The sequence below is a fragment of the Balaenoptera borealis genome, assembly GCF_965194805.1.
Source record: "Balaenoptera borealis genome assembly, chromosome: 9".
Lineage (NCBI taxonomy): Eukaryota > Metazoa > Chordata > Mammalia > Artiodactyla > Balaenopteridae > Balaenoptera > Balaenoptera borealis.
This window is the reverse complement of record NC_138873.1, coordinates 119,190,966-119,216,866: the sequence shown is the minus strand read 5'-3', so window position 1 is coordinate 119,216,866 and position 25,901 is coordinate 119,190,966. Positions and strand designations below refer to the sequence as shown.

The window sequence follows — 25,901 nt, the reverse complement described above, 5'->3', positions numbered from 1 at the left end:
GTGTCTTATAGTTTTCTGCATACAGGTCTTTGGTCTCCCTAGGTAGGTTTATTCCTGGGTATTTTATTCTTTTTGTTGCAATGGTAAATGGGAGTGTTTCCTTAATTTCTCTTTCAGATTTTTCATCATTAGTGTATAGGAATGCAAGAGATTTCTGTGCATTCATTTTGTATCCTGTAACTTTACCAAATTCATTGATGAGGTCTAGTAGTTTTCTGGTGGCATCTTTAGGATTCTCTATGTATAGTATCATGTCATCTGCAAACAGTGACAGTTTTACTTCTTCTTTTCCAGTTTGTATTCCTTTTATTTCTTTTTCTTCTCTGATTGCCATGGCTAGGACTTCCAAAACTATGTTGAATAATAATGGTGAGAGTGGACATCCTTGTCTCGTTCCTGATCTTAGAGGAAATGCTTTCAGTTTTTCACCATTGAGGATGATGTTTGCTGTGGGTTTGTCATATATGGCCTTTATTATGTTGAGGTAGGTTCCCTCTATGCCCACTTTCTGGAGAGTTTTTATCATAAATGGTGTTGAATTTTGTCAAAAGCTTTTTCTGCATCTATTGAGATGATCATATGGTTTTTCTTCAATTTGTTAATATGGTTTATCACATTGATTGATTTGCATGTATTGAAGAATCCTTGCATCCCTGGGATAAATCCCACTTGATCATGGTGTATGAGCCTCTTAATGTGTTGTTGGATTCTGTTTGCTAGTATTTTGTTGAGGATTTTTACATCTATATTCATCAGTGATATTGGTCTGTAGTTTTCTTTTTTTATAGTATCTTTGCCTGGTTTTGGTATCAGGGTGATGGTGGCCTCATAGAATGAGTTTGGGAGTGTTCCTTCCTCTGCAATTCTTTGGAAGAGTTTGAGCAGGATGGGTGTTAGCTCTTCTCTAAATGTTTGATAGAATTCACCTGTGAAGCCATCTGGTCCTGGACTTTTGTTTGTTGGAAGATTTTTAGTCACAGTTTCAATTTCAATACTTGTGATTGGTCTGTTCATATTTTCTGTTTCTTCCTGGGTCAGTCTTGGAAGGTTATACCTTTCTAAGAATTTGTCCATTTCTTCCAGGTTGTCCATTTTATTGGCATAGAGTTGCTTGTAGTAGTCTCTTAGGATGCTTTGTATTTCTGCGGTGTCTGTTGTAACTTCTCCTTTTTCATTTCTAATTTTATTGATTTGAGTCCTCTCCCTCTTTTTCTTGATGAGTCTGGCTAATGGTTTATCAATTTTGTTTATCTTCTCAAAGAACCAGCTTTTAGTTTTATTGATCTTTGCAGTTGTTTTCTTTGTTTCTATTTCATTTATTTCTGCTCTGATCTTTATGATTTCTTTCCTTCTACTAACTTTGGGTTTTGTTTGTTCTTGTTTCTCAACTTCCTTTAGGTGTAAGGTTAGATTGTTAATTTGATATGTTTGTTGTTTCTTGAGGTAGGCTTGTATTGCTATAAACTTCCCTCTTAGAACTGCTTTTGCTGCATCCCATAGGTTTTGGATCATTGTGTTTTCATTTTCATTTGTTTCTAGGTGTTTTTTGATATTCTCTTTGATTTCCTCAGTGATCTTTTGCTTATTTAGTGACGTATTGTTTAGCCTCCATGTGTTTGTGTTTTTTACGTGTTTTTCCCTGTAATTGATTTCTAATCTCATAGCGTTGTGGTCAGAAAAGATGCTTGATATGATTTCAGTTTTCTTAAATTTACTGAGGCTTGATTTATGACCCAAGATGTGATCTATCCTGGAGAATGTTCTGTGTATACTTGAGAAGAAAGTGTAATCTGCTGTTTTTCGATGGAATGTCCTATAAATATCAATTCAATCTATCTGGTCTATTGTGTCATTTAAATCTTGTGTTTCCTTATTAATTTTCTGTTTGGATGATCTGTCCATTGGTGGAAGTGAAGTGTTAAAGTCCCCCACTATTATTGTGTTACTGTCGATTTCCTCTTTTACAGCTGTTAGCAGTTGCCTTATGTATTGAGGCGCTTCTTTTTTGGGTGCATAAATATGTACAATTGTTATATCTTCTTCTTGGATTGATCCCTTGATCATTATGTAGTTTCCTTCCTTGTCTCTTGTAAGAGTCTTTATTTTAAAGTCTATTTTATCTGATATGAGTACTGCTACTCCAGCTTTCTTTTGATTTCCATTTGCGTGGAATACCTTTTTCCATCCCCTCACTTTCAGTCTGTATGTGTCCCTAGGTCTGAAGTGGGTCTCTTGTAGACAGCATATATATGGGTCTTGTTTTTGTATCCATTCAGCAAGCCTTTGTCTTTTGGTTGGAGCATTAATCCATTCACGTTTATGGTAATTATCGATATGTATGTTCCTATTACCATTTTCTTAATTGTTTTGGGTTTGTTTTTGTAGGTCCTTTTCTTCTCTTGTGTTTCCCACTTAGAGAAGTTCCTTTAGCATTTGTTGTAGAGCTGGTTTTGTGGTGCTGAATTCTCTTAGCTTTTGCTTGTCTGTAAAGCTTTTGATTTCTCCATCGAATCTGAATGAGATCCTTGCCGGGTAGAGTAATCTTGGTTGTAGGTTTTTCCCTTTCATCACGTTAAGTATATCATGCCACTCCCTTCTGGCTTGTAGAGTTTCTGCTGAGAAATCAGCTGTTAACCTTATGGGAGTTCCCTTGTATTTTATTTGTCGTTTTTCCCTTGCTGCTTTCAATAATTTTTCTTTGTCTTTAATTTTTGATTTGATTACTGTGTCTCGGTGTGTTTCTCTTAGGGTTTATCTTTTATGGGACTCTCTGCGCTTCCTGGACTTGGGTGACTCCTTTCCCATGATAGGGAAGTTTTCGACTATAATCTCTTCAAGTATTTTCTCAGGTCCTCTCTCTCTCTCTCTCCTTCTTCTGGGACCCTTATAATGCGAATGTTGTTGCATTTAATGTTGTCCCAGAGGTCTCTTAAGCTGTCTTCATTTTGTTTCATTCTTTTTTCTTTAGTCTGTTCCACAGCAGTGAATTCCACCATTCTGTCTTCCAGGTCACTTATCCGTTCTTCTGCCTCAGTTATCCTGCTATTGATTACTTCTAGTGTAGTTTTCATTTCAGTTATTGTATTGTTCATCTCTGTTTGTTTGTTCTTTAATTCTTCTAGGTCTTTGTTAAACGTTTCTTTCATCTTCTCGATCTTTGCCTCCATTGTTTTTCCGAAGTCCTGGATCATCTTCACTGTCATTGTTCTGAATTCTTTTTCTGGAAGGTTGCCTATCTCCACTTCATTTAGTTGTTTTTCTGGGGTTTTAACTTGTTCCTTCATCTGGTACATAGCCCTCTGCCTTTTCATCTTGTCTGTCTTTCTGTGAATGTGGTTTTTGTTCCACAGGCTGCAGGATTGTAGTTCTTGCTTCTGCTGTCTGCCCTCTGGTGGATGAGGCTCTCTAAGAGGCTTGTGCAAGTCTTCTGATGGGAGGGACTGGTGGTGGGTAGAGCTGACTGTTGCTCTGGTGGGCACAGCTCAGTAAAACTTTAATCTGCTTGTCTGCTGATGGGTGGTGCTGGGTTCCCTCCCTGTTGGTTGTTTGGCCTGAAGTGACCCAACACTGGAGCCTACCTGGGCTCTTTGGTGGGGCTAATGGCATACTCTGGGAAGGTTCATGCCAAGGAGTACTTCCCAGAACTTCTGCTGCCAGTGTCCTTGTCCTCATGGTGAGACACAGCCACCCCCCGCCTCTGCAGGAGACCCTCCAACACTAGCAGGTAGGTCTGGTTCAGTCTCCTATGGGCTCACTGCTCCTTCCCCTGGGTCCCGATGTGCACACTACTTTGAGTGTGCCCTCCAAGAGTGGAGTTTCTGTTTCCCCCAGTTCTGTCGAAGTCCTGTAATCAAATCCCACTAGCCTTCAAAGTCTGATTCTCTAGGAATTCCTCCTCCTGTTGCTGGACCCCCAGGTTGGGAAGCCTGACGTGGGGCTCAGAACCTTCACTCCAGTGGGTGGACTTCTGTGGTATAATTGTTCTCCAGTTTGTGAGTCACCCACCCAGCAGTTATGGGAGTTGATTTTATTGTGATTTTGCCCCTCCTACTGTCTCATTGTGGCTTCTCCTTTGTCTTTGGATGTGGGGTATCTTTTTTGGTGAGTTCCAGTGTCTTCCTGTCGATGATTGTTCAGCAGTTATTTGTGATTCTGGTGCTCTCGCAAGAGGGAGTGAGAGCACGTCCTTCTACTTCGTCATCTTGAACCAGTCCCCACCTTGGCATATTCTTAATGTGGAATATCTTTTAATGAAAAAGGAGATCCCAATCATTCTCCATTTGTGTGTGTGTGTGTGTGTGTGTGTGTGTGTGTGTGTGTGTGTGTGTTTACAAGTGGCCTAGGGAAAATTTGACAGGCAGACCAGGGCACCACACAGAAATGAAATCCATAGATATGATAACCTACATACATACCTAATTTTAAGTAATTATAGTACACTAACTTCAGTACAGAGAAGACATGAAAGACGTGATTTATAATTATAATAACCTACATTTCAGTAGGCAAATGCTCAGTTTAGGACCACACTGAGGACCTGATGAAGCCATCTGTGCTTGCACCATGGGTGTGACGGGCACACATGCAGACTCATGCAGGTGGGTGGGTGGTCTGAGGGACTCAAACCCATGAGTGGCATTGCTGGGAAAATGCCAGACAAGACAATGTGCAGTCTTCTCTCAATTACATAGTAGTTGTAAATCTGGAAAATTCCACAGGTATTAAAATCATGCAAAACATATGTTGTTTTTATGTATAAAATAGATTCTAGGCTCCGATAGTTTTAAACAAATGTTTCACCTAAATGAATGTCTGATAAAACATCCAAAAATTGTGTAGGATGTGGAACAGTTCTTCGCTGGGCAGCTCTGTGCCGTGCCTTGTGGAACATTTAAAATCCCTGACTCCCCCTAAGTGCCAGTAGTTCTCCCAAATGTTATGACAACCAAATGTCGCCCCCTCCATTTTCTTTTCTTTTTTTTTTTTAAGATTTTTAATTTTTATTTATTTATTTATGGCTGTGTTGGGTCTTCGTTTCTGTGCGAGGGCTTTCTCTAGTTGCGGCAAGCGGGGGCCACTCTTCATCGCGGTGCACGGGCCTCTCACTATCGCGGCCTCTCTTGTTGGGGAGCACAGGCTCCAGACGCGCAGGCTCAGTAATTGTGGCTCACGGGCCTAGTTGCTCCGCGGCATGTGGGATCTTCCCAGACCAGGGCTCGAACCCGTGTCGCCTGCATTGGCAGGCAGATTCTCAACCACTGCGCCACCAGGGAAGCCCCCCTCCATTTTCAAAATGGCCTCTCATAGGCAAAATCACCCCCATTGAGAACCCCTGATCTATGTTACTAGGTTTACAAGGAAGTAGGCTCAAGAAAATAAATGAATCACTAAAGTTGGCTTTTCCAGAAAGTAGTAAAATCAGTTACGCAAGTATCACCCACATGTCTTGAGTCCTAATGTAGTGCTTTATTGTTAATCAGGTATATTCATACAGACATAGCTATATATACATACATTACATTTATATATATTTATATATTCACACACATATGATGACATTTGTTTTGTTGGAAAAACCAAGTAGTCAGTCTTTGACTAAGTCTGATTCATAAAAGCCTGTTCCGACATTTTGATTAAAATTAATTCAGTCATATTGCTTAACTCAAGTAAACAGTTTTGTATGAAAACATGGACTAAAGGCAGGAAAATGCATTTCCTCATTATTACAGACTCTTTCATTTCCAATCATGGGTAGGTAATGAAACTATCTTTCCACTGAAAGCAACAACTTTCCACTGAATACAACTGCAGAATTCGGGAAGTCCCCAAGACCACCCTTACTTCAGACACCAGTTGAAAATTTGGGGCTCCTAAGATACCCACAGGTTTGATAAGTTGCCAGAAGGACTCACAGGACTCACTGAAAGCTGTTTTATTCATGGTTATGGTTTATTACAGCAAAAATATACAGATTAAAATCCACCAAGAACAGAGATACAGGGGCAGACTTCAGGGAAGTTCCACGTGTGAAGCTTCCCTGGCACTCCCAGTTGAGTCATGTGTAGGGCTAACTTCTCCCAGGACAATGTGTGACAATATGCACAGGGTATTGCCAACCAGGGAAGCTCACCTGAGCCTTGGTGTCCAGAGTTTTTCCAAGGACTTAGTCACTTAGACATGGCTGAAGCCTGTGTGGCTGATACCCAGTGACTCACATCCTCCACAGTGGGCTCTTGGTGTGACCCAAGGCCCTTAGGTAACCAAGACACACTCGTATCAGGCAGGACGTTCCAAGAGCTTAGAGATCACCTCCCAGGGGCCAAGAGCAAAGGCCAGACCCCTCGTTGAGTGAGGTTAATTCTTTCCTATAAAACAAACTAAAATACTACAAAATATTTAAGACCCCTCTTTTAAGAGCATCAAAGACCTGATGAGATAACAGAATTATTAGGCCAAGATTAAGTGAGGGTGGGACCCAGAGAGGTAGGCAAATCCCTGAAGCCATCCCTGCTTTAAGGACAATTGCTAGTCCTGATGGGCTTGTCCAGCTGGCCTCAGAGGTGTGGGGAATCAGACCAAGCCTGAGATGGGAAATATAATAGTAGACCCTTCTGTCATCATTCTGGGACCTCAGGGGGAAAGGGGAAACCACAAATATTCACTTAACATCCTCCTCCAAGAGAACGCCAGGATATTTACCTTGGCACCAAGCAGTGATGGAAAGAGGGAAACATGAGATGTAACGACAAGTTGATCCTGACACAGATTTGCAGCCCAAACTTCCCAAATTTGCTGTCCAATAAAACGCAGCCTGTGAATTTTGTTTAAATTGGCTTTAAACCAGTGGTCCCTCCAAGCACATGGCAGAAGTAAATTCCAATCCTCTTCGGAGGAATGCAGCTTCATCCTAGGCCTCAAAGAATTCTCACAAAGAATTTTCTGAAGGAAATGAACATCATATAGTAAAAGATACCTAAGCACATAAGGACATCAGACATGAGAGGAAGAACCAACAGAATAAGAAACAGACCCACAAATACTTCAGATATTGGAAGTGTGAGAGAGGTGGCAAAACAACTATGTTTCCTATGTTTAAAGAAATCAAACCCCTAATTACTACCACAGATATTAGGAGAGCTTAGAAAAGTGAATCAACATCTTAGACTATTCCGAGATTTGAGCCTCTTCACATAATACATACCTATAGACAATAAATAAAAATCGTTGATCTTCTGGAAATGTTTTCAGAGTTGTGGATGAGCTGAGTTGGCTCTAGTCAAAAGTACATTCTCTTTAAACTTTGATCCTCCAAACAAAAAAGTGGAAATTTTATGATTTATATCGCTCAGTGCTATTTACGAAAGAAATGTAAATACAGCTATTCCTTAATCTGCCTCACCTTAAAAGTAAAACAAATTGTGTCTACCATTTACTAGTTCTTAGGCCTTGGGCAAGTTATTTACTATTTTAAGTCTAAGTTTTCTATGAAATGAGGACAATAAAAGCAAGGACTCAGTTTTTAGTAAAATGAGGATGAGAATAAAATTGATTCTTAGGAGTATCGTGAGGGGTGAATGAGAAAATGCATACCAGGTGCTTAGCACACCTGGCATAAAATAATTGATCAATACATGTGAGCTTCTTTTTAAAAAGGAAGATACAGTGTTTAAAAGAAGATAAATTATGGGGCAACTATTCACTTGACAAGTGTACATATAGCATTTTTTTTTATTGAAGTATAGTTAACATACAATGTCGTGTTAGTTTCAAGTGTACATCACAGTGATTCAGTTATACATATGCATATACATCTATTATCTTTGACTCTTTTCCCTTCTAGGTTGTTACAAAATATTGAGTATAGTTCCCTGTGGTGGCGTTCCTTTAAACAGTGGTATACCTGAGACACATTGATGAAAATACTCCTTTAGTCCTGAATAGACATGTCTGCCACAGAAACAGGGAGGAGAGTTGGCGGGGACCATGTTTACAAGTTTTTACCTTGTCGGGCCATTCTGTTCCTCTAGTTCCTTTTCCTTCCCACGCCTCACTTTCCCCTTCCCTTTGTTTCCCGTGTCTCTCTACTCAGTGAACGTGGAAAACAGTTGGACACATCCTCAGCAAAAATAACACTTCAAACATGTGAAAACTATTTTATTACCTTTTCTCTGTTGTTCACGTTGGATAAGTCGACTCATTTAAACTCTTCACTTGGTCAGAGTTTTCCAAAGCTATAATCATCACTATTTTAGAACCTATGCGTGTTTTATCAAACCCCACTTAAATGCTGAGCCTAAGGAAGACAGTTTATCGAGTGATGGTCTGACGAGTACTGACTCATTTAGAAGATGAATTTCCTAACTCATTTAGAAGATGAATGTCCTGCTCCTGCTTATGTTTTCTAGTCCAGTCTTATTCCTGCTTTTATTCTTTCAGGGGTTGGCAACTGAAAGAATTCTGATTGCAGGCTAAGTCTGTCCATTGCCTGTTTTGTAAATCAAGTTTTATTGGAATATGCATCATTTAAGTATTGTCTATGGCTGCTTTCTTACTACACCTGAAGAGCTGAGAACTTGAGACCCAGACCTTATGGTCCACAAAAGCCTAAACTGTTTACTATCTGGCCCTTTGGGGGGAAAGTTTGCTGAGCCCCTGCTTTAAAATGTCACTGTATTGCTGACGCATGTTTACCTGGATGCCTCCCCACTCCTCACTTCTCTCTACCTCTCTCTTGTGCTCCAGCCACACTGGTCTTTCAGTTCCTAGACCCTTCCTGCCCTGGGAATAACCACAGGACATTCGCTTGGCCTGGAACAGTGTCTCCTCCCTACAGCTGACTGCTTCTCATCACTTATATTCCAGCTCATGTCACCTCCTCAGAGAAGCTTCCGTAACCACTCCACCTAAATAATCCCTCTTCTCTCACGCCAAGCTATTCTTTTTCATATTCCTCTGCTCTTTTCCTTCAAAGCACATATCATAATTAGAAAATTGAAGTTTTATTTGTTTGCTTACTTGTTTAAGGGCTCTTTCCCTCTTGTCTCTGAGCTGCATGAGTGAGGAACAATGGCTGTTTTGCCCACTGCTCTATCCCCAGACCCTGGCAGATAGTAGGTGCTCAATAATTAATTGCTGAATAAATGTATAAATAAATGGCAAACTTGCTTATATACTGACCTTTATTTTGCAATTTGGATTTTCTCTTTCAATGTATATCTTGCTCAGATAATGTTTGCTGTATTTTCTCTCCTTTGCTCTAAATTACCGAGGTCATGCTGTATTTAATTTTTTTTTTTTTCTCCTTTGGGATAATTTCTCTCTTAGCTTGATGCCACCTGCAAACTTAATGATTGCTATCTGGTTATTCATGTGCTTTGGAGCTGAATGAAAAAGACAAGTTGTACTAATGACTCTGGGTCATTTCAGGAATAGGAACACTGAGTCTTCACAGAGAAAGTATCAACTCATTCCTGAGTGAGATGCTGGAAATAGTATATTCGAATATTAATGAATACCTTGCCAATTGCATAATGTTTGTTTCTGGAATATTTGTATTTTGATGCCAGTGTGCATTTTGATTTCTAGAAAAGCCTTCCCATTAAGCCAAAATTGATGACACTTATAAAGCATTCTCTAATTATAAAAACTTTCCTTTAAAAACTGTCTGCAATAAATGCCTCTTCAGAGTCAAATGAGATGTAGCAGAATAAATGAAAATCCTTGTGCAGTGTACCAATTATGGCTCTGGTTAAACTGTGTTTCTGGTTTTGCAGTGATGGCTTTACTAAAATGAAAGCTTTGCTATTGCCAGTTCCACTGTGTACCTCTCCCCACCAACCACTCCATCAGGCCAGCCTCAGGGTAAAATCCAACAGCTCCTTAACAATCCAAGAACACGATCCAGAGGGGGAGAGAACTTAGAGCACGGAGGTACAGCCAGTAGTTCTCAGAGTGTGGCCTGTGGTTCTCAGACCAGCAGCCTCAGCCTCACTGAGAACTTGTTACAGATGCAAATGTACGGGCCCCACCTAATGAATCAGGAGCTGGGTGGGGACAGAGGTCAGCAATATGTGTTTTAACAAGCCCTCCAGGAGACTCTGAAGCAGGTCAACTACTGAGGAAGACAGAAAAAAATTACCCCCAGGTAAACCCAGGGTACACCCAGGTGCTGTTTAGGTAGGAAGCTTGTGGGGTTTTTTTGTTTGTTTGTTTTTAATATTTAATTATTTGGCTGTGCTGGGTCTTAGTTGCAGCACGCGAGATCTTCATTGCCGCGTGTGGGATCTTTAGTTGTGGCGTGCATGCGGGATCTAGTTCCCTGTCCAGGGATCGAACCCGGGCCCCCTGCATTGGGAGCGCAGAGTTTTAACCGCCGGACCACCGGGGAAGTCCCGGAAGCTTGTGTTTTAACTCACTTGGGTAAAGTGTAGAGCTTCCCAAGCTGTACACTAAGGAGTGAGGCTTTCCAGTTGGATCCATCCCAGTGCTTCTGGGATGAGTCTCAAAAAGTCAATGAGCTGCTTCTTTGTTCTGGAGAGACCGTCTGCAGACAGATTTGACAGTCACTTCTCCTGACCCAGATGTGAGTGATGATCGGGTGAATGGTAAATGAGTGAGACCTCTCTGCTCTGCAGTCTGCATTACACACTTACTTACCAGATCTCTGACCACCCCTGGCTCTTGTTTCCATTAAAATTGACCTTGCGTTCCTCTCATTAGCTTCCTCTACCTAGATTTCTTTAGTTTCACAGGGCTGCAATGGAAGAGAGATTTTGAAATTAGGAACAGAATCACCTGGAGGCTCATAAAAATAATGATTGCTGACCCCACCCACCCACCGACCCCCGTCACCATCCTCTTTCTGATTCAGTAAGTCTGGGGTGGGGTGCATCATTTGCATTTGTAACAAGTTCCCAGGTGATGCGGATACTGCTGGCCTGGGGACCACTCTTTTAGAACCACTGGTCTGGAAGAACAAAAAATCAGTTTAATTCATCAAACAGTACGTGAGTGTTTAAAATAGATGTGTTTCCTAGTTAGTCATCCAGAGTTAATCCAAACAGGGATTTTTTTTTTTTTCAACTTACACTAGTCAATATGGGGAAGAAGAGCTGGTGGTGTGTGCTGAAGCACGCCTGCACCAGATGCAGAAAGTGAGCTGTACGCATCTCTTTCCAACTCTGTGTTCAGTGACATCACCTCGGTGGCTTGAAATTATCCATGGTAGCAGGATTTATGCCATGGAAATCAGACAAACGCTACAAATCAGGGCCCCTCTCCCAACCTCCATTCTCAGAGTTGACTGTCAGATATTTACCAGCACACCCCTGAGAAGAATCATAAATAACGAGCATACGTAATAAGATCTGACCTTTTTTTTGCAGGGGCATAGATTTGAATGGGAGGGGAGTTGGGGACTGGAATTGGTAAATATTTGTATCTTGCAAGGAAACATGAAAGGAAATGGTGAGGTTAAAAAGTTATTCAGCAGCTTTTGGGACTTCCCTGGCGGTCCAATGGTTAGGACTCCACGCTTGCACTGCACGGGGTACAGGTTTGATCCCTGGTCGGGGAGCTAAGATCCCACATGCTGCGCAGTGTAGCCAAAAAAAAGAAAAAAAAATTATTCAGGAGCTTTTTAGGAAAGTCGAAAAGGTAGGGAGATGATAGTATTGTAAACTATTTGCATGGTGGGCTTTGGAAACAGATACACCTGGGACGGAATCTGGCTCTCTCACTTATGGGATGTGTGATCTTGGGAAGGGCACATTTAACCTCCCCAAATTTTAATTTCCCCATTGGTTAAGTAGAAATAATGTGTTGCTATGAAGTTCACATGAGAGAAGTAATTTAAAACCTAGCACAATGCCAAACACAGAGTAAATGGTTACTTTCCCTCTGGAAATGTTCATTATTATTTCTATTATTATTATTGTTATTAAGCCCAGAGGTAGCCAAAATTCTGTAAATAAATATTTACTAAAAGTAGCACCTTTTAGTGCATGCAGCACTTTGCCAGACACCATTAATAAGTTGTTGTAAACTCAAGGAGTTTAAAAATAAGTTGTTGTAAACAACATTGTTATGGTGCCATCACATTTTCTAATCAGACTGCAAGAAGGGAGAACTGAAAGGTATTTATTTAGGTACGTATGCTAATACTTGGAGTATAAATATTTACAAAACAGAAAGTAGACGAAAAAGAATAGAATTACAAACTAAAAAAGAACTTCGGTTATGAAATATAATGTGAAATAATTGCTCTTTCTGATCGTGCTTTGGAATAGCTGAAATAATTTCTCGGACCTAGAATACTTTGCAAAGAATACATAGAGCATAAAAAATCTCTTGTTTAAACAAGAGATAATGTTAGCATATGATTTTAAATGATTAAAGGCAAGAACCTCTTGTCCCTTTTTGGGATAGTATAAGAAAGGTGTTATGTAACACGGTATGAAATAGAGTATTAATTGACACACCAAATTAAAACACTAAGATATAATTCTGTAAGAAGTGAACTATTCACCTGGTTTTCCATTTTTGCTACCTGAGTATTGACTGAAATATTTATGTATCTATTGTTGATGACAGTTAGAGGGGTTCTTGAACATATAATGTTATGAAGATGTAAAAATAATTCATTCAAAATGTCTTGAGTCCATGCTCTGTAAAGAGAGTGACATATATGTATATAATTTTTAATTGAAGTATAATTAACTTACGATATTAGTTTTAGGTGTACAACATAGTGATTCAATATTTTTATACATTACAAAGTGATCACTATGATGTCTAGTTGTCATCTGTCACCATATAATATTATTGACTGTATTCCCTATGCTGTACATTACATCCCTGTGACTTATTTATTTTTAAACTGGAAGTTTGTACCCCTTAATCCTCTTCACCAATTTTGCCTATTCCCCATCTCCTTCCCCTTTGCCAACCACCTGTCTATTCTCTGTATCTTAGTCTGTTTCTGTTTTGTTATGTTTGTTCATTCATTGTTTTATTTTTTAGACTCCACTTGAGTGAAATCATACAGTATTTATCTTTATCCATCTGACTTATTTCACTTTGCATAACACCCTCTAGGTCCATCCATGTTGTCACAAATGGCAAGATTTCGTTCTTTTTTTATAGCTGAGTAATATTCCACTAATTATATATACCACATCTTCTTTATCTGTTCATCTATCAATGAGCACTTAGGTTGCTTCCATATCTTGGCTATTGTAAATAATGCTGCAGTGAACATAGAGGTGCATCTGTCTTTTCAAATCTGTGTTTTTGTTTTCTTTGGATAAATACCCAGAAGTAGAATTGCTGGTTCCTATAGTAGTTCTGTTTTAAATTTTATGAGGACCCTCCATACTGTTCTCCTTAGTAGCTGCACCAATTTACATTCCCACCAACAGTGCGTGAGAGTTCCCTTTTCTCCACATCATCGCCCACATTTGTTACTTGTGGTCATTTTGATGATAGCCATTCCAACAGATGTGAGTTGATATCTCATTGTGGTTTTGGTTTGCATTTTCCTAACGATTGTGATGTTGAACATCTTTTCACATGTGTGTTGGCCATCTGTATGTCATCTTTGGAAAATGTCTATTCAGATCCCCTGCCTACTTTTGATCAGTTTGTTTTTTGATGTTGAGTTGTATGAGTTCCTTGTATATTTTGGATGTTAACTCCTTACCAGATGTATCATTTGCAAATATTTTCTCGCATTCTGTAGGTTGCCTTTTCATTTCGTTGATGGTTTCCTTTGCTGTGCAAAAGCTTTTAATTAGGTCCCATTTCTTTTTGCTTTTATTTCTTTTGCCTTAGGAGACAAAGCCAAAAAAAATATTGCTATGAATTATGTCAAAGAGTGTTCTATCTATGTTCTCTTCTTAGAGTTTTATTGTTTCAGGTCTTATATTTATCATAAATGGACATTGGATTTTGTTGAAAGCTGCTTTTGCATCTATCTGGAAGAACATATGATTTTTATTCTTCAATTTGTTAATGCAGTGTATAATATTGATTTGCAGCTATTAAACCATCCTTACATCCCTGGGATAAATCCCACTGGAACATAGTGTTTGATCCCTTTAATGTATTGTTGAATTTGAGTTTGCTAATATTTTGTTGAGCATTTTGGCATTTATGTTCATCAGTGATATTGGCCTATAATTTTTTGTGTGTGTGATGTCTTTGTCTGGTTTTAGTATCAGAGTGATGCTGGCCTTGTAGATTGAGTTTGGAAGCATTCCTTCCTCTTCAATGTTTTGAAATAATTTGAGAAGGACAGGTGTTAACTATTCTTTAAATGTTTGGTCAGATTCACCTGTGAAGCCATCTGATCCTGAACTTTTGTTTGTTGGGAGATTTAAAAATCACTGATGCAATTTCATTACTGGTAGTAGGTCTGTTCATATTTTCTATTTCTTCCTGATTTATTCTTAGGAGATTGTATGTTTCTGGGAATTTATTCATTTATTCTAGGCTGTCCATTTTATTGGCATATAATTATTCATGGTAATCTCTTATGGTCCTTTGTATTTCTATGGTGTTGGTTGAAACTTCTTTTTCATTTCTGTTTTATTTATTTGGGCCCTCTCTCTCTTGCTCTTTTTTTGTTTTTTGTGGTTTTTTTTGGATGAGTCTAGCTAAAGGTTTATCAATTTTATTTATCTTTTCAATGAACCCTCTCTTAGTTTCATTGATCTTTTCTATTGTTTTTTTTTAGTTTCCATTTTATTTATTTCTGCTCTGATCTTTATTATTTCCTTCCATGTCCTAACTTTGAGTTTTGTTTGTTCTTCCTTTTCTAGTTCCTTTAGGTGTAAGACTAGGTTGTTTATTTGAGATTTTTCTTATTTCCTTAGGTAGGCTTGTATCACTATAAACTTACCTCTTAGAATTACTTTTGCTGTGTCCCATAGATTTTGGATCATTGAGTTTTCATTTCATTTGTCTCCAGGTATTTTTTGATTTAACCTTTGATTCCTTCAGTGACCCACTGGTTGGTTAGTATCATATTATTTAACCTCCATATGTTTGTGGGTTTTTTGCAGTTTTTTTTCTTAGTGTTGATTTCTAGTCTCATGCCTCTGTGGTTCGAAAAGTTGCTTGATATTATTTCAGTCTTCTTAAATTTATTGAGACTTGTTTTGTAGCCTGACATGTGATCTATCCTGGAGAATGTTCCATGTGCATTTGAAAAAAAAATGTTTATTCTGCTGCTTTTGGATGGATGTCCTTTATATATCTATTAACTCAATCTGGTCTAATGTATCACTTAAGACCAGTGTTTCCTTACTGATTTTCAGTCTGGATGATCTGTGCATTAATGTAAGTGGTGTGTTAGAGTCCCCTACTATTATGTGTTATTATCAATTTCTCCCTTTATGTTTGTTAATACTTGTTTTATGTATTTAAGTGCTCCTATGTTGGGTGTATACATATTTACAATTGTTATATATTCTTGTTGGATTTATCCCTTAATCATTATGTAATGTCTTTCTTTGTCTCGTTACAGTCTTTGTTTTAAAGTCTGTTTGTCTGATATGTGTTGCTACCCCAGCTTTCTTTTCATTTCCATTTACATGGAATACCTTTTCCCATCCGCTCACTTTCTATGTGTATCTCTAGATTTGAATTGTGTCTCTTGTAGGTGGCATATATATGGGTCTTGCTTTGTACCCATTTAGCCACTCTATGCCTTTTGATTGGAGCATTTAGTCCATTTACATTTAAAGTAATTATTGATAGGTATGTACATAGTGCCATTTTGTTCATCATTTTGGGGTTGTTTTTGAGGTTCTCTTTCATTCCTTTCTTCTTCTTTTGCTCTCTTCCTTTGTGATGACTATTTCTAGTGTTATGTTTGGATCCCTCTCTCTTCTTTTCTTTGTATCTAGCATAGATTTTTGGTTTGTAATTACCATGAGGTTCTTAATATAACAACTTACATATATGTAATTACATGTATGTGATTATTATAAGTTGATGATCTCTTAAGTTTGAATGCATTCTTACAACCCTGCATTCCCCACCCCATACAATGTTTTTCCTTTATATTTTACATCTTTTTGTTTTGTGTATCCCTTAACTATTTATTGTGGATATAGATAATTTTACTACTGTTGTGTTTTAACCTTTCTATTACTTTTATAAGTGGTTGATCTGCTTCCTTTACCAATGAGATTTTTCCTTTCATAATTTTTATATTTCTAGTTGTGATCTTTTCTTTTCCACTTAGAGAAATCTCTTTAACATTTCTTTAAAGCTGGTTCAGTGTTGCTGAACCCTTGGCTTTTGCTTATCTGTAAAACTCTTGATCTCTCATCCAAATCTGAATAATAGCCTTGCTGGATAGAGTATTCTTGGTTTTAGATTTTTTTCCTTTCAGCCCTTTAAATATATCATGCCTTTCCCTTCTGGCCTGCAAAGGTATTGCTGAAAAGTAGCTAACAGTGTTATGAGAGTTCTCTTGTATGTGACTAGTTGTTTTTCTCTTATTTTAGGATTCTCTCTATATCTTTACTTTTTGCCATTTTAGTTATAATGTTTCTTGAACTTTTTGGGTTCATCTTATTTGGGACTCCACTTCCTGGACCTGGATGTCTGTTTTCTTTCCCAGGTTAGGAAAGTTTTTAGCTATTATATTTTCAAGTATGTTCTCTGCCCCTTTCTCTCTCTCTCTTCTCCTCTGGGACCCCTATAATGAAAATTGTAATACATTTGATATTGTCTCAGAGGTCTCTTAAACTATCCTCATTTTTAAAAATTCTCTTTCTTTTTTCTGTTCAGCTTGGGTTATTTCCACTATTTTGTCTTCCAGTTTGCTGATCTGCATTTCTGTGTTATCTAATCTGCTGTTGACTCCTTCTAGTGTATTTTTTATTTCAGTTCTTGTATTCTTCAGCTGTTTGGTTATTCATTATATTTTCTCTTTGTTAAATTCTTCTCTTGAGTTCATTGAGCATCTTTATGATCACACCTTGAACTCTTTATTGGGTAGATTACTTATCTCTACTTTGTTTAGTTCTTCTTCTGAGGTTTTGTCTTGTTCCTTTGTTTGGAACATATTCCTCTCTCTCTCCTCATTTTGCGTAGTTCTCTGTGTTTATTTCTATGTATTAGGTAGGTTGGTTACATTTTCTTGTCTTAGAGAAGTGGCCTTGTGTCAGAGACATCCTATGGGGCTCATCAGCACACTCTCCTCTGATCACAAGATCTATAAACTCTAAGGGTGCCCACTATGTGGGCTGTGTGGGCCCTTCTATTGAGGCATGCTGGTAGGTGAGGCTGGTCCCCTGCTCAGTTGGCCACTAGCCCTGCCTTATTTGGCCAGGGCCAGGTCCTGGTGTGGCTGGCTGTGTGGCCCAGAGCTTCGTGAGACTGGTGCCAGTCCTTGGTGGACAGGACCAAGTTCTGGTGTTGCTGGCTCACAGCCCAGGGGGCCCAGGGTTCATCCTGCCCAATGGTGGGTACATCTGGGTCCCCATTGCAGTTGGCTGCTTGGCTGGGGGGTTTCACTAGACTGCCTGCTGGTGGATGGGTTAGCCCCTGGTGCTAATAGGCTAGAGGTAGGAATCCAAAATGGCATTGACAGTACCAGTGTCCTTGTGGTAGAATGAGCTCCCTCAAATGGCTGCCACTAGTATCTAAATCCCCAGGGGTAGTCCCAGTTGTCTCCTACCTCTCTGGGAGGCTTTCCAAGATCAGTAACTGGGACTGATCAGACTTCTTTCAAATTACTACCTTTTTCTGGGACTCAGAGTTTGTGAAATTTTGTGTGTGCCCTTTAAGAGTGGAGTCTCTGTCTCCTACAGCCCTCCAGCTCTTCCATATGCAAGCTCTTCTGGCCTTCGATGTCAGATGTTCTGAGGGCTCATCTTTCCAGTGCAGGACACCAAGGGTGGGGACCCTGATGTGGGGCTCGGGACCCTGATGTGGGGCTCAGAACCCTCACTCCTTGGGGAGAACCTCTGCACTGGTGATTATCCTCCCATTTGTGGGTCATCTCCCCAGTGGTCTTGACTAGCCCACGTTTCTGTCCCTTCTCCCCATTTTGCTGTCTTTCCTTCTTTATATCTTTAGTTGTGAAAAAATCTTTTCTGCTATTCTTCTTCTTCTTTTTTTTTTTTAACCTTACTTTCTGTTTAATTCATTTTGCCAAACACTTTTCTGCTCGTCTTCTGGTTGTTCTCATTAGTAGTTGCTCTGTAAATAGTGGTAATTTTGGTATGCCCATGGGAGGAGGTGAGCTCATGGTTTTCCTACTCTGCTGTCTGGACCCTACTATACATTTTTAAAGCTTAAATATATACATTAGCTTTACATACTATTGAGTGGGGTTCTGATGTCAATATCATGTTTTTTTAAGTTAAATATTAGATAATCATCCTTATCCAGATGTCCCAGAAGGATTTCTGTTTTGGATTGCTCCTCTCCTTGTGTTATCCAAATCACCTTATGTCTTCTGACTACTTTGTGTTAAAACCACCTGGATTCTGTCACATATATACTGTGTGATTTTTGGCAATTCACTTAACCTCTCTGATCCTTAGTTTCCTCTTCTGTGAGATTGTCAAAGTAATAGTTCAATTTCATATGGTTGGTGTGAAAATTAAGGTAACGCGTGTAAAATACTTTGCATTCTGCCCAACACATTTGGTAAACACTCAAAAACTAGCGGTGGGGTTTGGTTTTTCTCTCTCCTTTCAGGGTTCTTATTATTAGTTGCAAATTGCCTCCAGTCAATGAATATGCAAGTGATAACTGTTCACTTTAAGTGCTGTCTTTACAGAGGTTTTTGCTTCACTGTGCTCTGCAAAATGCCTGCCTTACTGGAAAACTGTAACTTGAAAAATTGCCTCTTGCTGTTATTAGACCCTGTTGTAGCTCTTTCTCACCTGAGTATTCTTTAGCTGGGTACTGTGGCCAGTGCTGTGTCCTCCATTTTGATAGTAGGGGCCTTTTCTTGCTAAGGGATTTTTCTTTTGTGGGGCTTTAGATAAAAATGTATAGGGCTTTCCTGGTGGTGCAGTGGTTGAGAATCTGCCTGCCAATGCAGGGGACACGGGTTCGAGCCCTGGTCTGGGAAGATCCCGCATGCCACGGAGCAACTGGGCCCGTGATCCACAACTACTGAGCCTGCGCGTCTGGAGCCTGTGCTCCGCAACAAGAGAGGCCGTGATAGTGAGAGGCCCGCGCACCACGATGAAGAGTGGCCCCCGATTGCCGCAACTAGAGAAAGCCCTCGCACAGAAACGAAGACCCAACACAGCCATAAATAAATAAATAAATAAAAACATCTGATTGTCTTAAAAAAAACAAAAAAACATATCCTTAACCTCATTTCATTTCATAAAAAAAAAAAAAATGTATGTCCACTACATAGGTTCTAAGACTTCCTGGATCACAGCATTAAATATCCCTGCTGTGTTCCAGAAGCACTTGAGGGAAGAAATGAAGCTGAAGCCTTTGAAAAATTAAAATGTATATTCCCAGCTATAGAAGCACTTAGGAAGATGGTGGGTGGGGTGGATGGAGGTGATGAAATTTAAGTCAAAATAGTAAAAATTAAAATAGAAGTGAGAAGTTCGGTTAGAGTTCAGGAGAGGAGAAGAAAGAGAAGTTCAGGCAACGATAAAGACTCCATCCTCAGAGTGCGTAAGGGGCAGAGATTTAACAAGAGCAAGAGGGAACATGAAGATGGTGCCAGGAATGACTTCAGGAGAAAGAAGTACAGAGGATATTGCTCAAGCCATTAGGAGGGTCTGAGAGAAATAAAGCAATGAGCTGCAGCTGTCAGGCAGCTTGACTGAGTTGCAGATAGGACGGGTGCTTGTGAGGGGGATAATTTTAAAAACTATATATATATGTGTAAGTTCTCTTTTGCATCTCCACCCTCCCCCCGACCTCGTACTATTCTGGAGAGCATTCTTTGTCTTGGGGAGGTTGAAGATTGTTATAGCAGGCCTACAAAGGAGGATGGGGGTGTGTTGAGGTAGGGGTGTGAAGGGGTAGGGCAGTGGAAGGGTGGGGCTAGATGGGGGAGAACAAGATACAAAGAAAAGCAAGAAAGTTTTAAATTAGCTCCTGAAATCTGAAATAGTGTTTTGCAAGAAGACACACCTTTAAAAGCCAGACGCTTTAAGACAAAGGAATTTTCTGATTCTTAATATATCAACGTTTAGTGGACTTGACCACAGAGGTGCTTCTGATAGAAGTCCCTGCAGACAGGAAGAAGGGTCTGGGTTGAGCTCCTTTGAGAAATCCTGGGTCCTTGTGTGACCTGGCAGGGACAGAAAAATTCCTGCCTGCTCCTGAGAAGAGGGAGAGGGGTATGGGATATAGCCACTGAGGTGGGAAGAACGAACCCTGTGCCGGACAGTTTTGGGGGGAATGGTCTGGGCCAGGGATTGGGTGGGCACTATAAATAGAACCCTGAGGTTTTACGGGCTGGCAAGGGCCAGGGTGGAGCTGACTCGGCAGCAGAGCCCCTGCCCTTGGTGGCTTTCTAAGTGACATGTAGAATAACGGTGACATGGCCAAGACAGCAGAGCAAAATTCTTTGCTGTGATATTTTTTTAAAGACCAGAGGTGATGTCGGAACTGATAGGTATTGGTTTTACTAAGTCAGTTTTCCAGATTTTTATGGAAATTGTGCTTCAAAGATAAATATCTGGAAATACAGAGGACAGGATACGTGAGATGCAGCCAGTGCGGTGGGAAAAAGGAGTTAACTTAAGAGAAGGTTCAGGATACATCCTAAGAGGGAGGCACACAGTTTATTTATAACATGCAGGTCAAGAAAAGGCATTGACTATTCAAAAGGATATAGATTTTTCTCTTTATAGCCAGGCAGATTTGTGATCCGCCAGATCAGGTGTATGAGTGCCATGAATCCCCACCTCCACCAAACAGTATCCCTGGGATGAGGCAGTTGCTGGGGAAAAAGGTAAGTGATGCAGGGAGAGCTGCTGAGCAAGGCCACTCATGAAACATTTACTATGGACGCTCCTGCAGAAACGTTAACTCTGAATCTGAAGGTGATTAGAGGGAGAAAAGGGGAAAGCGATTTGAAGATGGAATAAGTCATAGCTTATGCAGACATCCTCACTGGTAAAAGCCAGAGAAGTGTTGACTTAACAACCATCCTACTCAATCAACAGAGTTTTATTTGCCAATGAAAAATGAGCATCGGTGAAGGAGAGATTTATTCACACATTGGGTCTAATAGGACTCTCAGGGGCACAAGGCATCTGGGGCTTTGATGAATCCATCTGCTGGAACTGCCGAAAAGGGGGAAAAAGGAGAAAAAGCACAACAACTGCAGGACTACAGCAGCCTCACCTGTCAATCACTTGACCCCCTGGGCAGAGATGGGCACCTTGCTGCTTCCAGTCACTGCAGGGCTGTCTGCGTTCAATAATCATTAGCTGTTTCCTGTTCACTGGACTGGATACAAAATAGATTCAGGAAAGGGTTAGCTGCCCACCCAATCTAAGACTCTTGGGAGTTAACAATCATCTGGGCAGTAACTTTCCATGAGGGCAGCTGGAGGGTTGTTTTTTTTTTGGGGGGGGGGGCTGAATAAATTATGTGGCTCATGTTTGTTGGGGGGATGGGATTTGGTTGGATACCCAAGTGTGACAGGTGTTTATTTTGTGTTAAGCTAGGATAATTTGTTATATGAAGTGGCTCTGGAATATAAAAATGGCCTCGATTCAACTTTTAAACCAAATATTTGCAATTTGAAGTAATTGGCAGTTAGGACAATAACATCTGGTACATTTGCAGGCATATTTCAAGGAAATTTATAGTCATGCGCTCAACGACAGTTATTGAACTCTGTCAGCCCAGTTGCAAATAGTAGCCTACCATCACTCTGCTGATTGAAAAACAAAGGCAGAAAGAGGGTAAATTACCTGCTCTGGATGAGTGGCTTCGTGGCAGAGAGGATTAGAACACAGAGAAGCTGATCTGGTCCCAGGGAGCTGACCTTTGAGGCATAGCAAACGCTACATTGCAAATGCCAGCCCCTGTTGGCCATGACTGATACCTGGAGAAATCTGTGACTTTAAGGACATGATGTTGCTTCCATAAATAATATTTACCAGGTTATTTATTCATGGGTTATAGATTATTCACAGGTCATAATTGTGAATGCAGCCATTGCAGCTGATCATACTGTGGTGATTAATATTACATTAATGCATGGGATGATAGAATAAATACACACACATTTTGTCAATTGAAGATGCCCAAACTGAACGGATGGTGCATGCAGCTTCTAGAAAGCAGAAGATTTTCCAGTCTTCTGCTCTAGGCCTTGTAGTAAGTATGTTAGGGAAGCCTAAGGACACAGATAGGGAAGGGCATAAAATAGAGCTGCCTGTCAAGAGAACTGAGTTCTCATTTGGAACAGGAATAAGCGAATCTATTATGAACTGGAGGACTTGAGAGAGAAGCTTGCATGTAGATACTCTTCATACTCCAGTGCTTCGCCGTGCATGTGTCCCATGGAAGGCCTTTTTACTTTTTTTCTCTCATACACCTATAGAGAAAACCTGCATGCATTAGCAACTCAATGGTAGTTTCATCTTACTGCAACACATAAAGATATTTATTGGCAAAACACCTCACAGGGGTGTTTTGTTAGAAAAATGAAGGCCATCTGTGCTGGCATCTCCGGGTAGTCCTTCTTTCTTCTCTTTTTTGTTCTGCAGAGTTGCACTGCTTTGTACTCCCTCACTTTCAGCAGCAAAGCAATTTTGTAAATGGTGCACTCAGATGCTCTGATGAAGTTATAACTGATACAGGCACTGAGATGAAGACGCTGCAGTGAAAAATGGGGCATGTCAAAGAAAACTGATTCATAATCATAAAATGCAGACGAGGTGGTAGGAAGTGGTGAGTGTACTGCAGGCTGTCAGTTGCCCACTTCCAGGTTTGTCCACAGCCCGAGGGAACCATATCCTGTCAGAAATGCTTGTGGATGCTAATCTATCAACACTTGTTCAATCTCAAATTGTATCAGAGGGTTCAATCTCCTTTTGGACCTCAGCAGTCACCTCCTAACTCTATTAGATCTCCTTTGGTCAAATGAACTTCCATTTAAAAGCTGCAAGGCTTTTCTCTTCTGTCTCCTTCCCCATGGAACTGGAAATGTGGGCATGCACTGTTTACTTCTTTTAACAGTGACCTGATAGATCTTTGATATAAAATTCCAATCACCTCCCAGAAAAACACACAATCCCCCACATACCATCCCTTCTGTGCCCCTTTGTCTAACAGTCTTTCCTGCCTGGGTCAATGATTTTCCTTTCAGTCATGGAATCCAGCTGCTTTATCTTTTCCTGTTGTGGATTTTTCTTACAAGTGCTACTCTCCTGCCTGGGGTCTTTTTCCTCCTTCCCTCCACGCATGTCTCACTCTCTCTCTTTCTCAGCAAATTAAATCCTTCTCGAACATGCATCATCTCACAGACCTTTCAGTTTCTCACTACCTGAGACTTCCTTTTCAAACAATATTTCATATGAAATAACCTGCAAATCCTCCCCTGACAAAATACCTAGAAACTCTGAATGAACAATTTTTTAAACCTCCCTTATAAATGCCTAGATGAGTTCACAAAACATAACCTCTAGGGGACAAATGAATAAAAAGCCATATCTGACACTCTAATTGCTCTGTGTGTGTGTGTGTGTGTGTAGGAGAGGGATGGTTTCCAGTAATCATGATAAGCTAGGGATTTAGATTATATCATCATGGGGGGACCAATGACAAGGCTTGGGGCCTATATGAGGAAAGGATTGGAACTGAGACGTTTATGGTGGGACTCTTGAAGGGCAACACCCTCCATAAAAGAGAGACTAGAAAATAAATCTGCTCACCCTCACAAGGATTCTTTTAAAACTAAGCATGTTTGCTGTAGGTCAGTCTTCCATGAAGAATTTCATAGTCATTGGCTTGTTAATCTTGTGGATTTGTGGTTCAGATGTATACTGCTCTGCATGATTTGTGAACCCACAAGTTGAAAATCAACATGAGAAGTGGTCACAGGTCAGTGAAACCCATGAGTACCTGGAAAGAGCAAACACCCAGCCCAGACCACAGAGGTTTCCCACAGAAATAGACACTCTGAAGATGAGCTCACAATCTAAAATTACAAAATATTTAAGGAAATAATTCACCCTGAACTAGAATCAGCAAAGGCAGTAAACAAACATAAGGATCATAACCTGAAGAAATTCAGATGTTACGTTTAAAAATCTCAAACTGTATCAGAGGGTTCAGTCTCAGACTTTAAAAACGTGAATTAAAATGATTAAAAGAAGAAATATAAAAGAGCAAGACATGGCTAGTATCAAAGAGAACCTCTAGAAATTTACATGTAATCATTTAAATAAAAACTCAGAGAGTATATTAAACAGAATATTAGATTCAGCTGAAAAGTGAATTAATGAACTGAAAAATATATCTGAAGAAAACTATAATGTAACTCAATTCAAATTATGGATGATATGAACTACATGTAGACATAAAGAATAGACTGAGTTGCTCTAACATATATGTCTAATACAACTTCCACATGGAAGAAACAGAGGGTAGAATTCCCCTTAAGAGAAAAGATCACATACATCTATTCTCTTCTATTACTACACATCCATCCATTCATCCATCCACCTGATCATTAATCCTTCCCTCCCATATATTCAGTCACTAAACATTTATTCAAGTATATACTCTGCCTTTATATTGTGTTATGTGCTTTGTGCACAGAAATAAAAATCTAATCCCATACTTACACTTCCAAAAAATTGCTTAATGTTATGTTATCATCCTTAGAATGGTCAGAAACTCTCAAAGGGAAGAATCTAAAGTTTATTTAGTATCTCAGTTAGGTTACCATCTCAAATGCTACAATATAGTACAAGTACAAAGTAGTAAAATTAACTATCCTGAGGAAAAAGGGAAAAAAAAGAGAAGGGCATTTATGTAGGTATATTAATGTGTACATAACACAGCAAGAAGAGATTACACAGCTGGCATGAGCCATGGTTGATGTAGCCTTCAGCCGGCACCTCCGATTGTTGGGTTTCTTACTGAAACCTTCATTCCTGAGCATCTGGGCTCTTGATGTCCAGTCGGTCTTGAACTGCAGGACTCTTCCATTAATCTTTACCTCTTGATTTAATAGAGGCACCTTAGGATCAGTTGGGTTCCAGCCATATTCCTTCATGCCCCTGTTTTGCAGCAGTCACTCTATTTCCCCAAGGGAGCCAGGACCTAGCATCACTTTTTTGCTGCTTTATCTAACATCCCCAGGAGGAGTAAATGAATAGATGGTAGTCACCACCTCTAATTTAGGGGAATTATTGTTAAATCCTTTGATAGAATCATTTCTCCTTTGGATATTGAAAACTCTAAGTCAGCAGAATAAAAAGTCATGGAGATTGGGAGCAAATATTTTGTGAATGAGTCATTGGGTGTAACTAAAAGATGTGCCCTTCTCATTCCCCTCTGGTGCTGGGACTCATGTCTTCTAGCCAGTCCTCTTCAGAGCGTTTACCATATCCTTTAGGACAGCATTTCAAGCTTGAAAAATGTTATGTACCGGTTGACATGATAACTGGGTATTTAGTAAGCAATTCCAGCTACATCTGGGGGATGGGGAAACAGATGTGATCAGTGAATTTTTATTGCATTGACTTGTTTCTTTTTACAATAAAAGGACTTTTTTTTGGCCAGAAGCAATGTTGTGTGACATTCTGTTAGGATGAAAAACCCATCTAGTAAGTCCATGGTATTGAAAAGACTGCCCAACATGAAAGGCACATCCAAACTCAGAATAAGTGTTTGTTCCAGGGGATGTAGCAGGATTCAGCATAATTAAT

General features: G+C 39.8%; 1 protein-coding gene across 3 annotated transcripts in view; it reads left to right on the top strand.

The window, feature by feature from the left end:
* The window catches only part of UBE3D (ubiquitin protein ligase E3D), a 202,016-nt gene that overhangs the window by 161,831 nt on the left and 14,284 nt on the right, over window positions 1-25,901 (top strand). The window contains exon 10 of one of the 3 annotated variants that reach the window (XM_082405881.1): window positions 9,325-12,032. The exons of the other annotated variants lie outside the window; for them this stretch is intronic. Within the exon in view, the coding sequence (XP_082262007.1) occupies window positions 9,325-9,384 (60 nt within the window). The 3' untranslated portion in view covers window positions 9,385-12,032. Of the gene's footprint in view, window positions 1-9,324; window positions 12,033-25,901 lie in introns of those variants that run through there. 3 annotated transcript variants of the gene reach the window in all.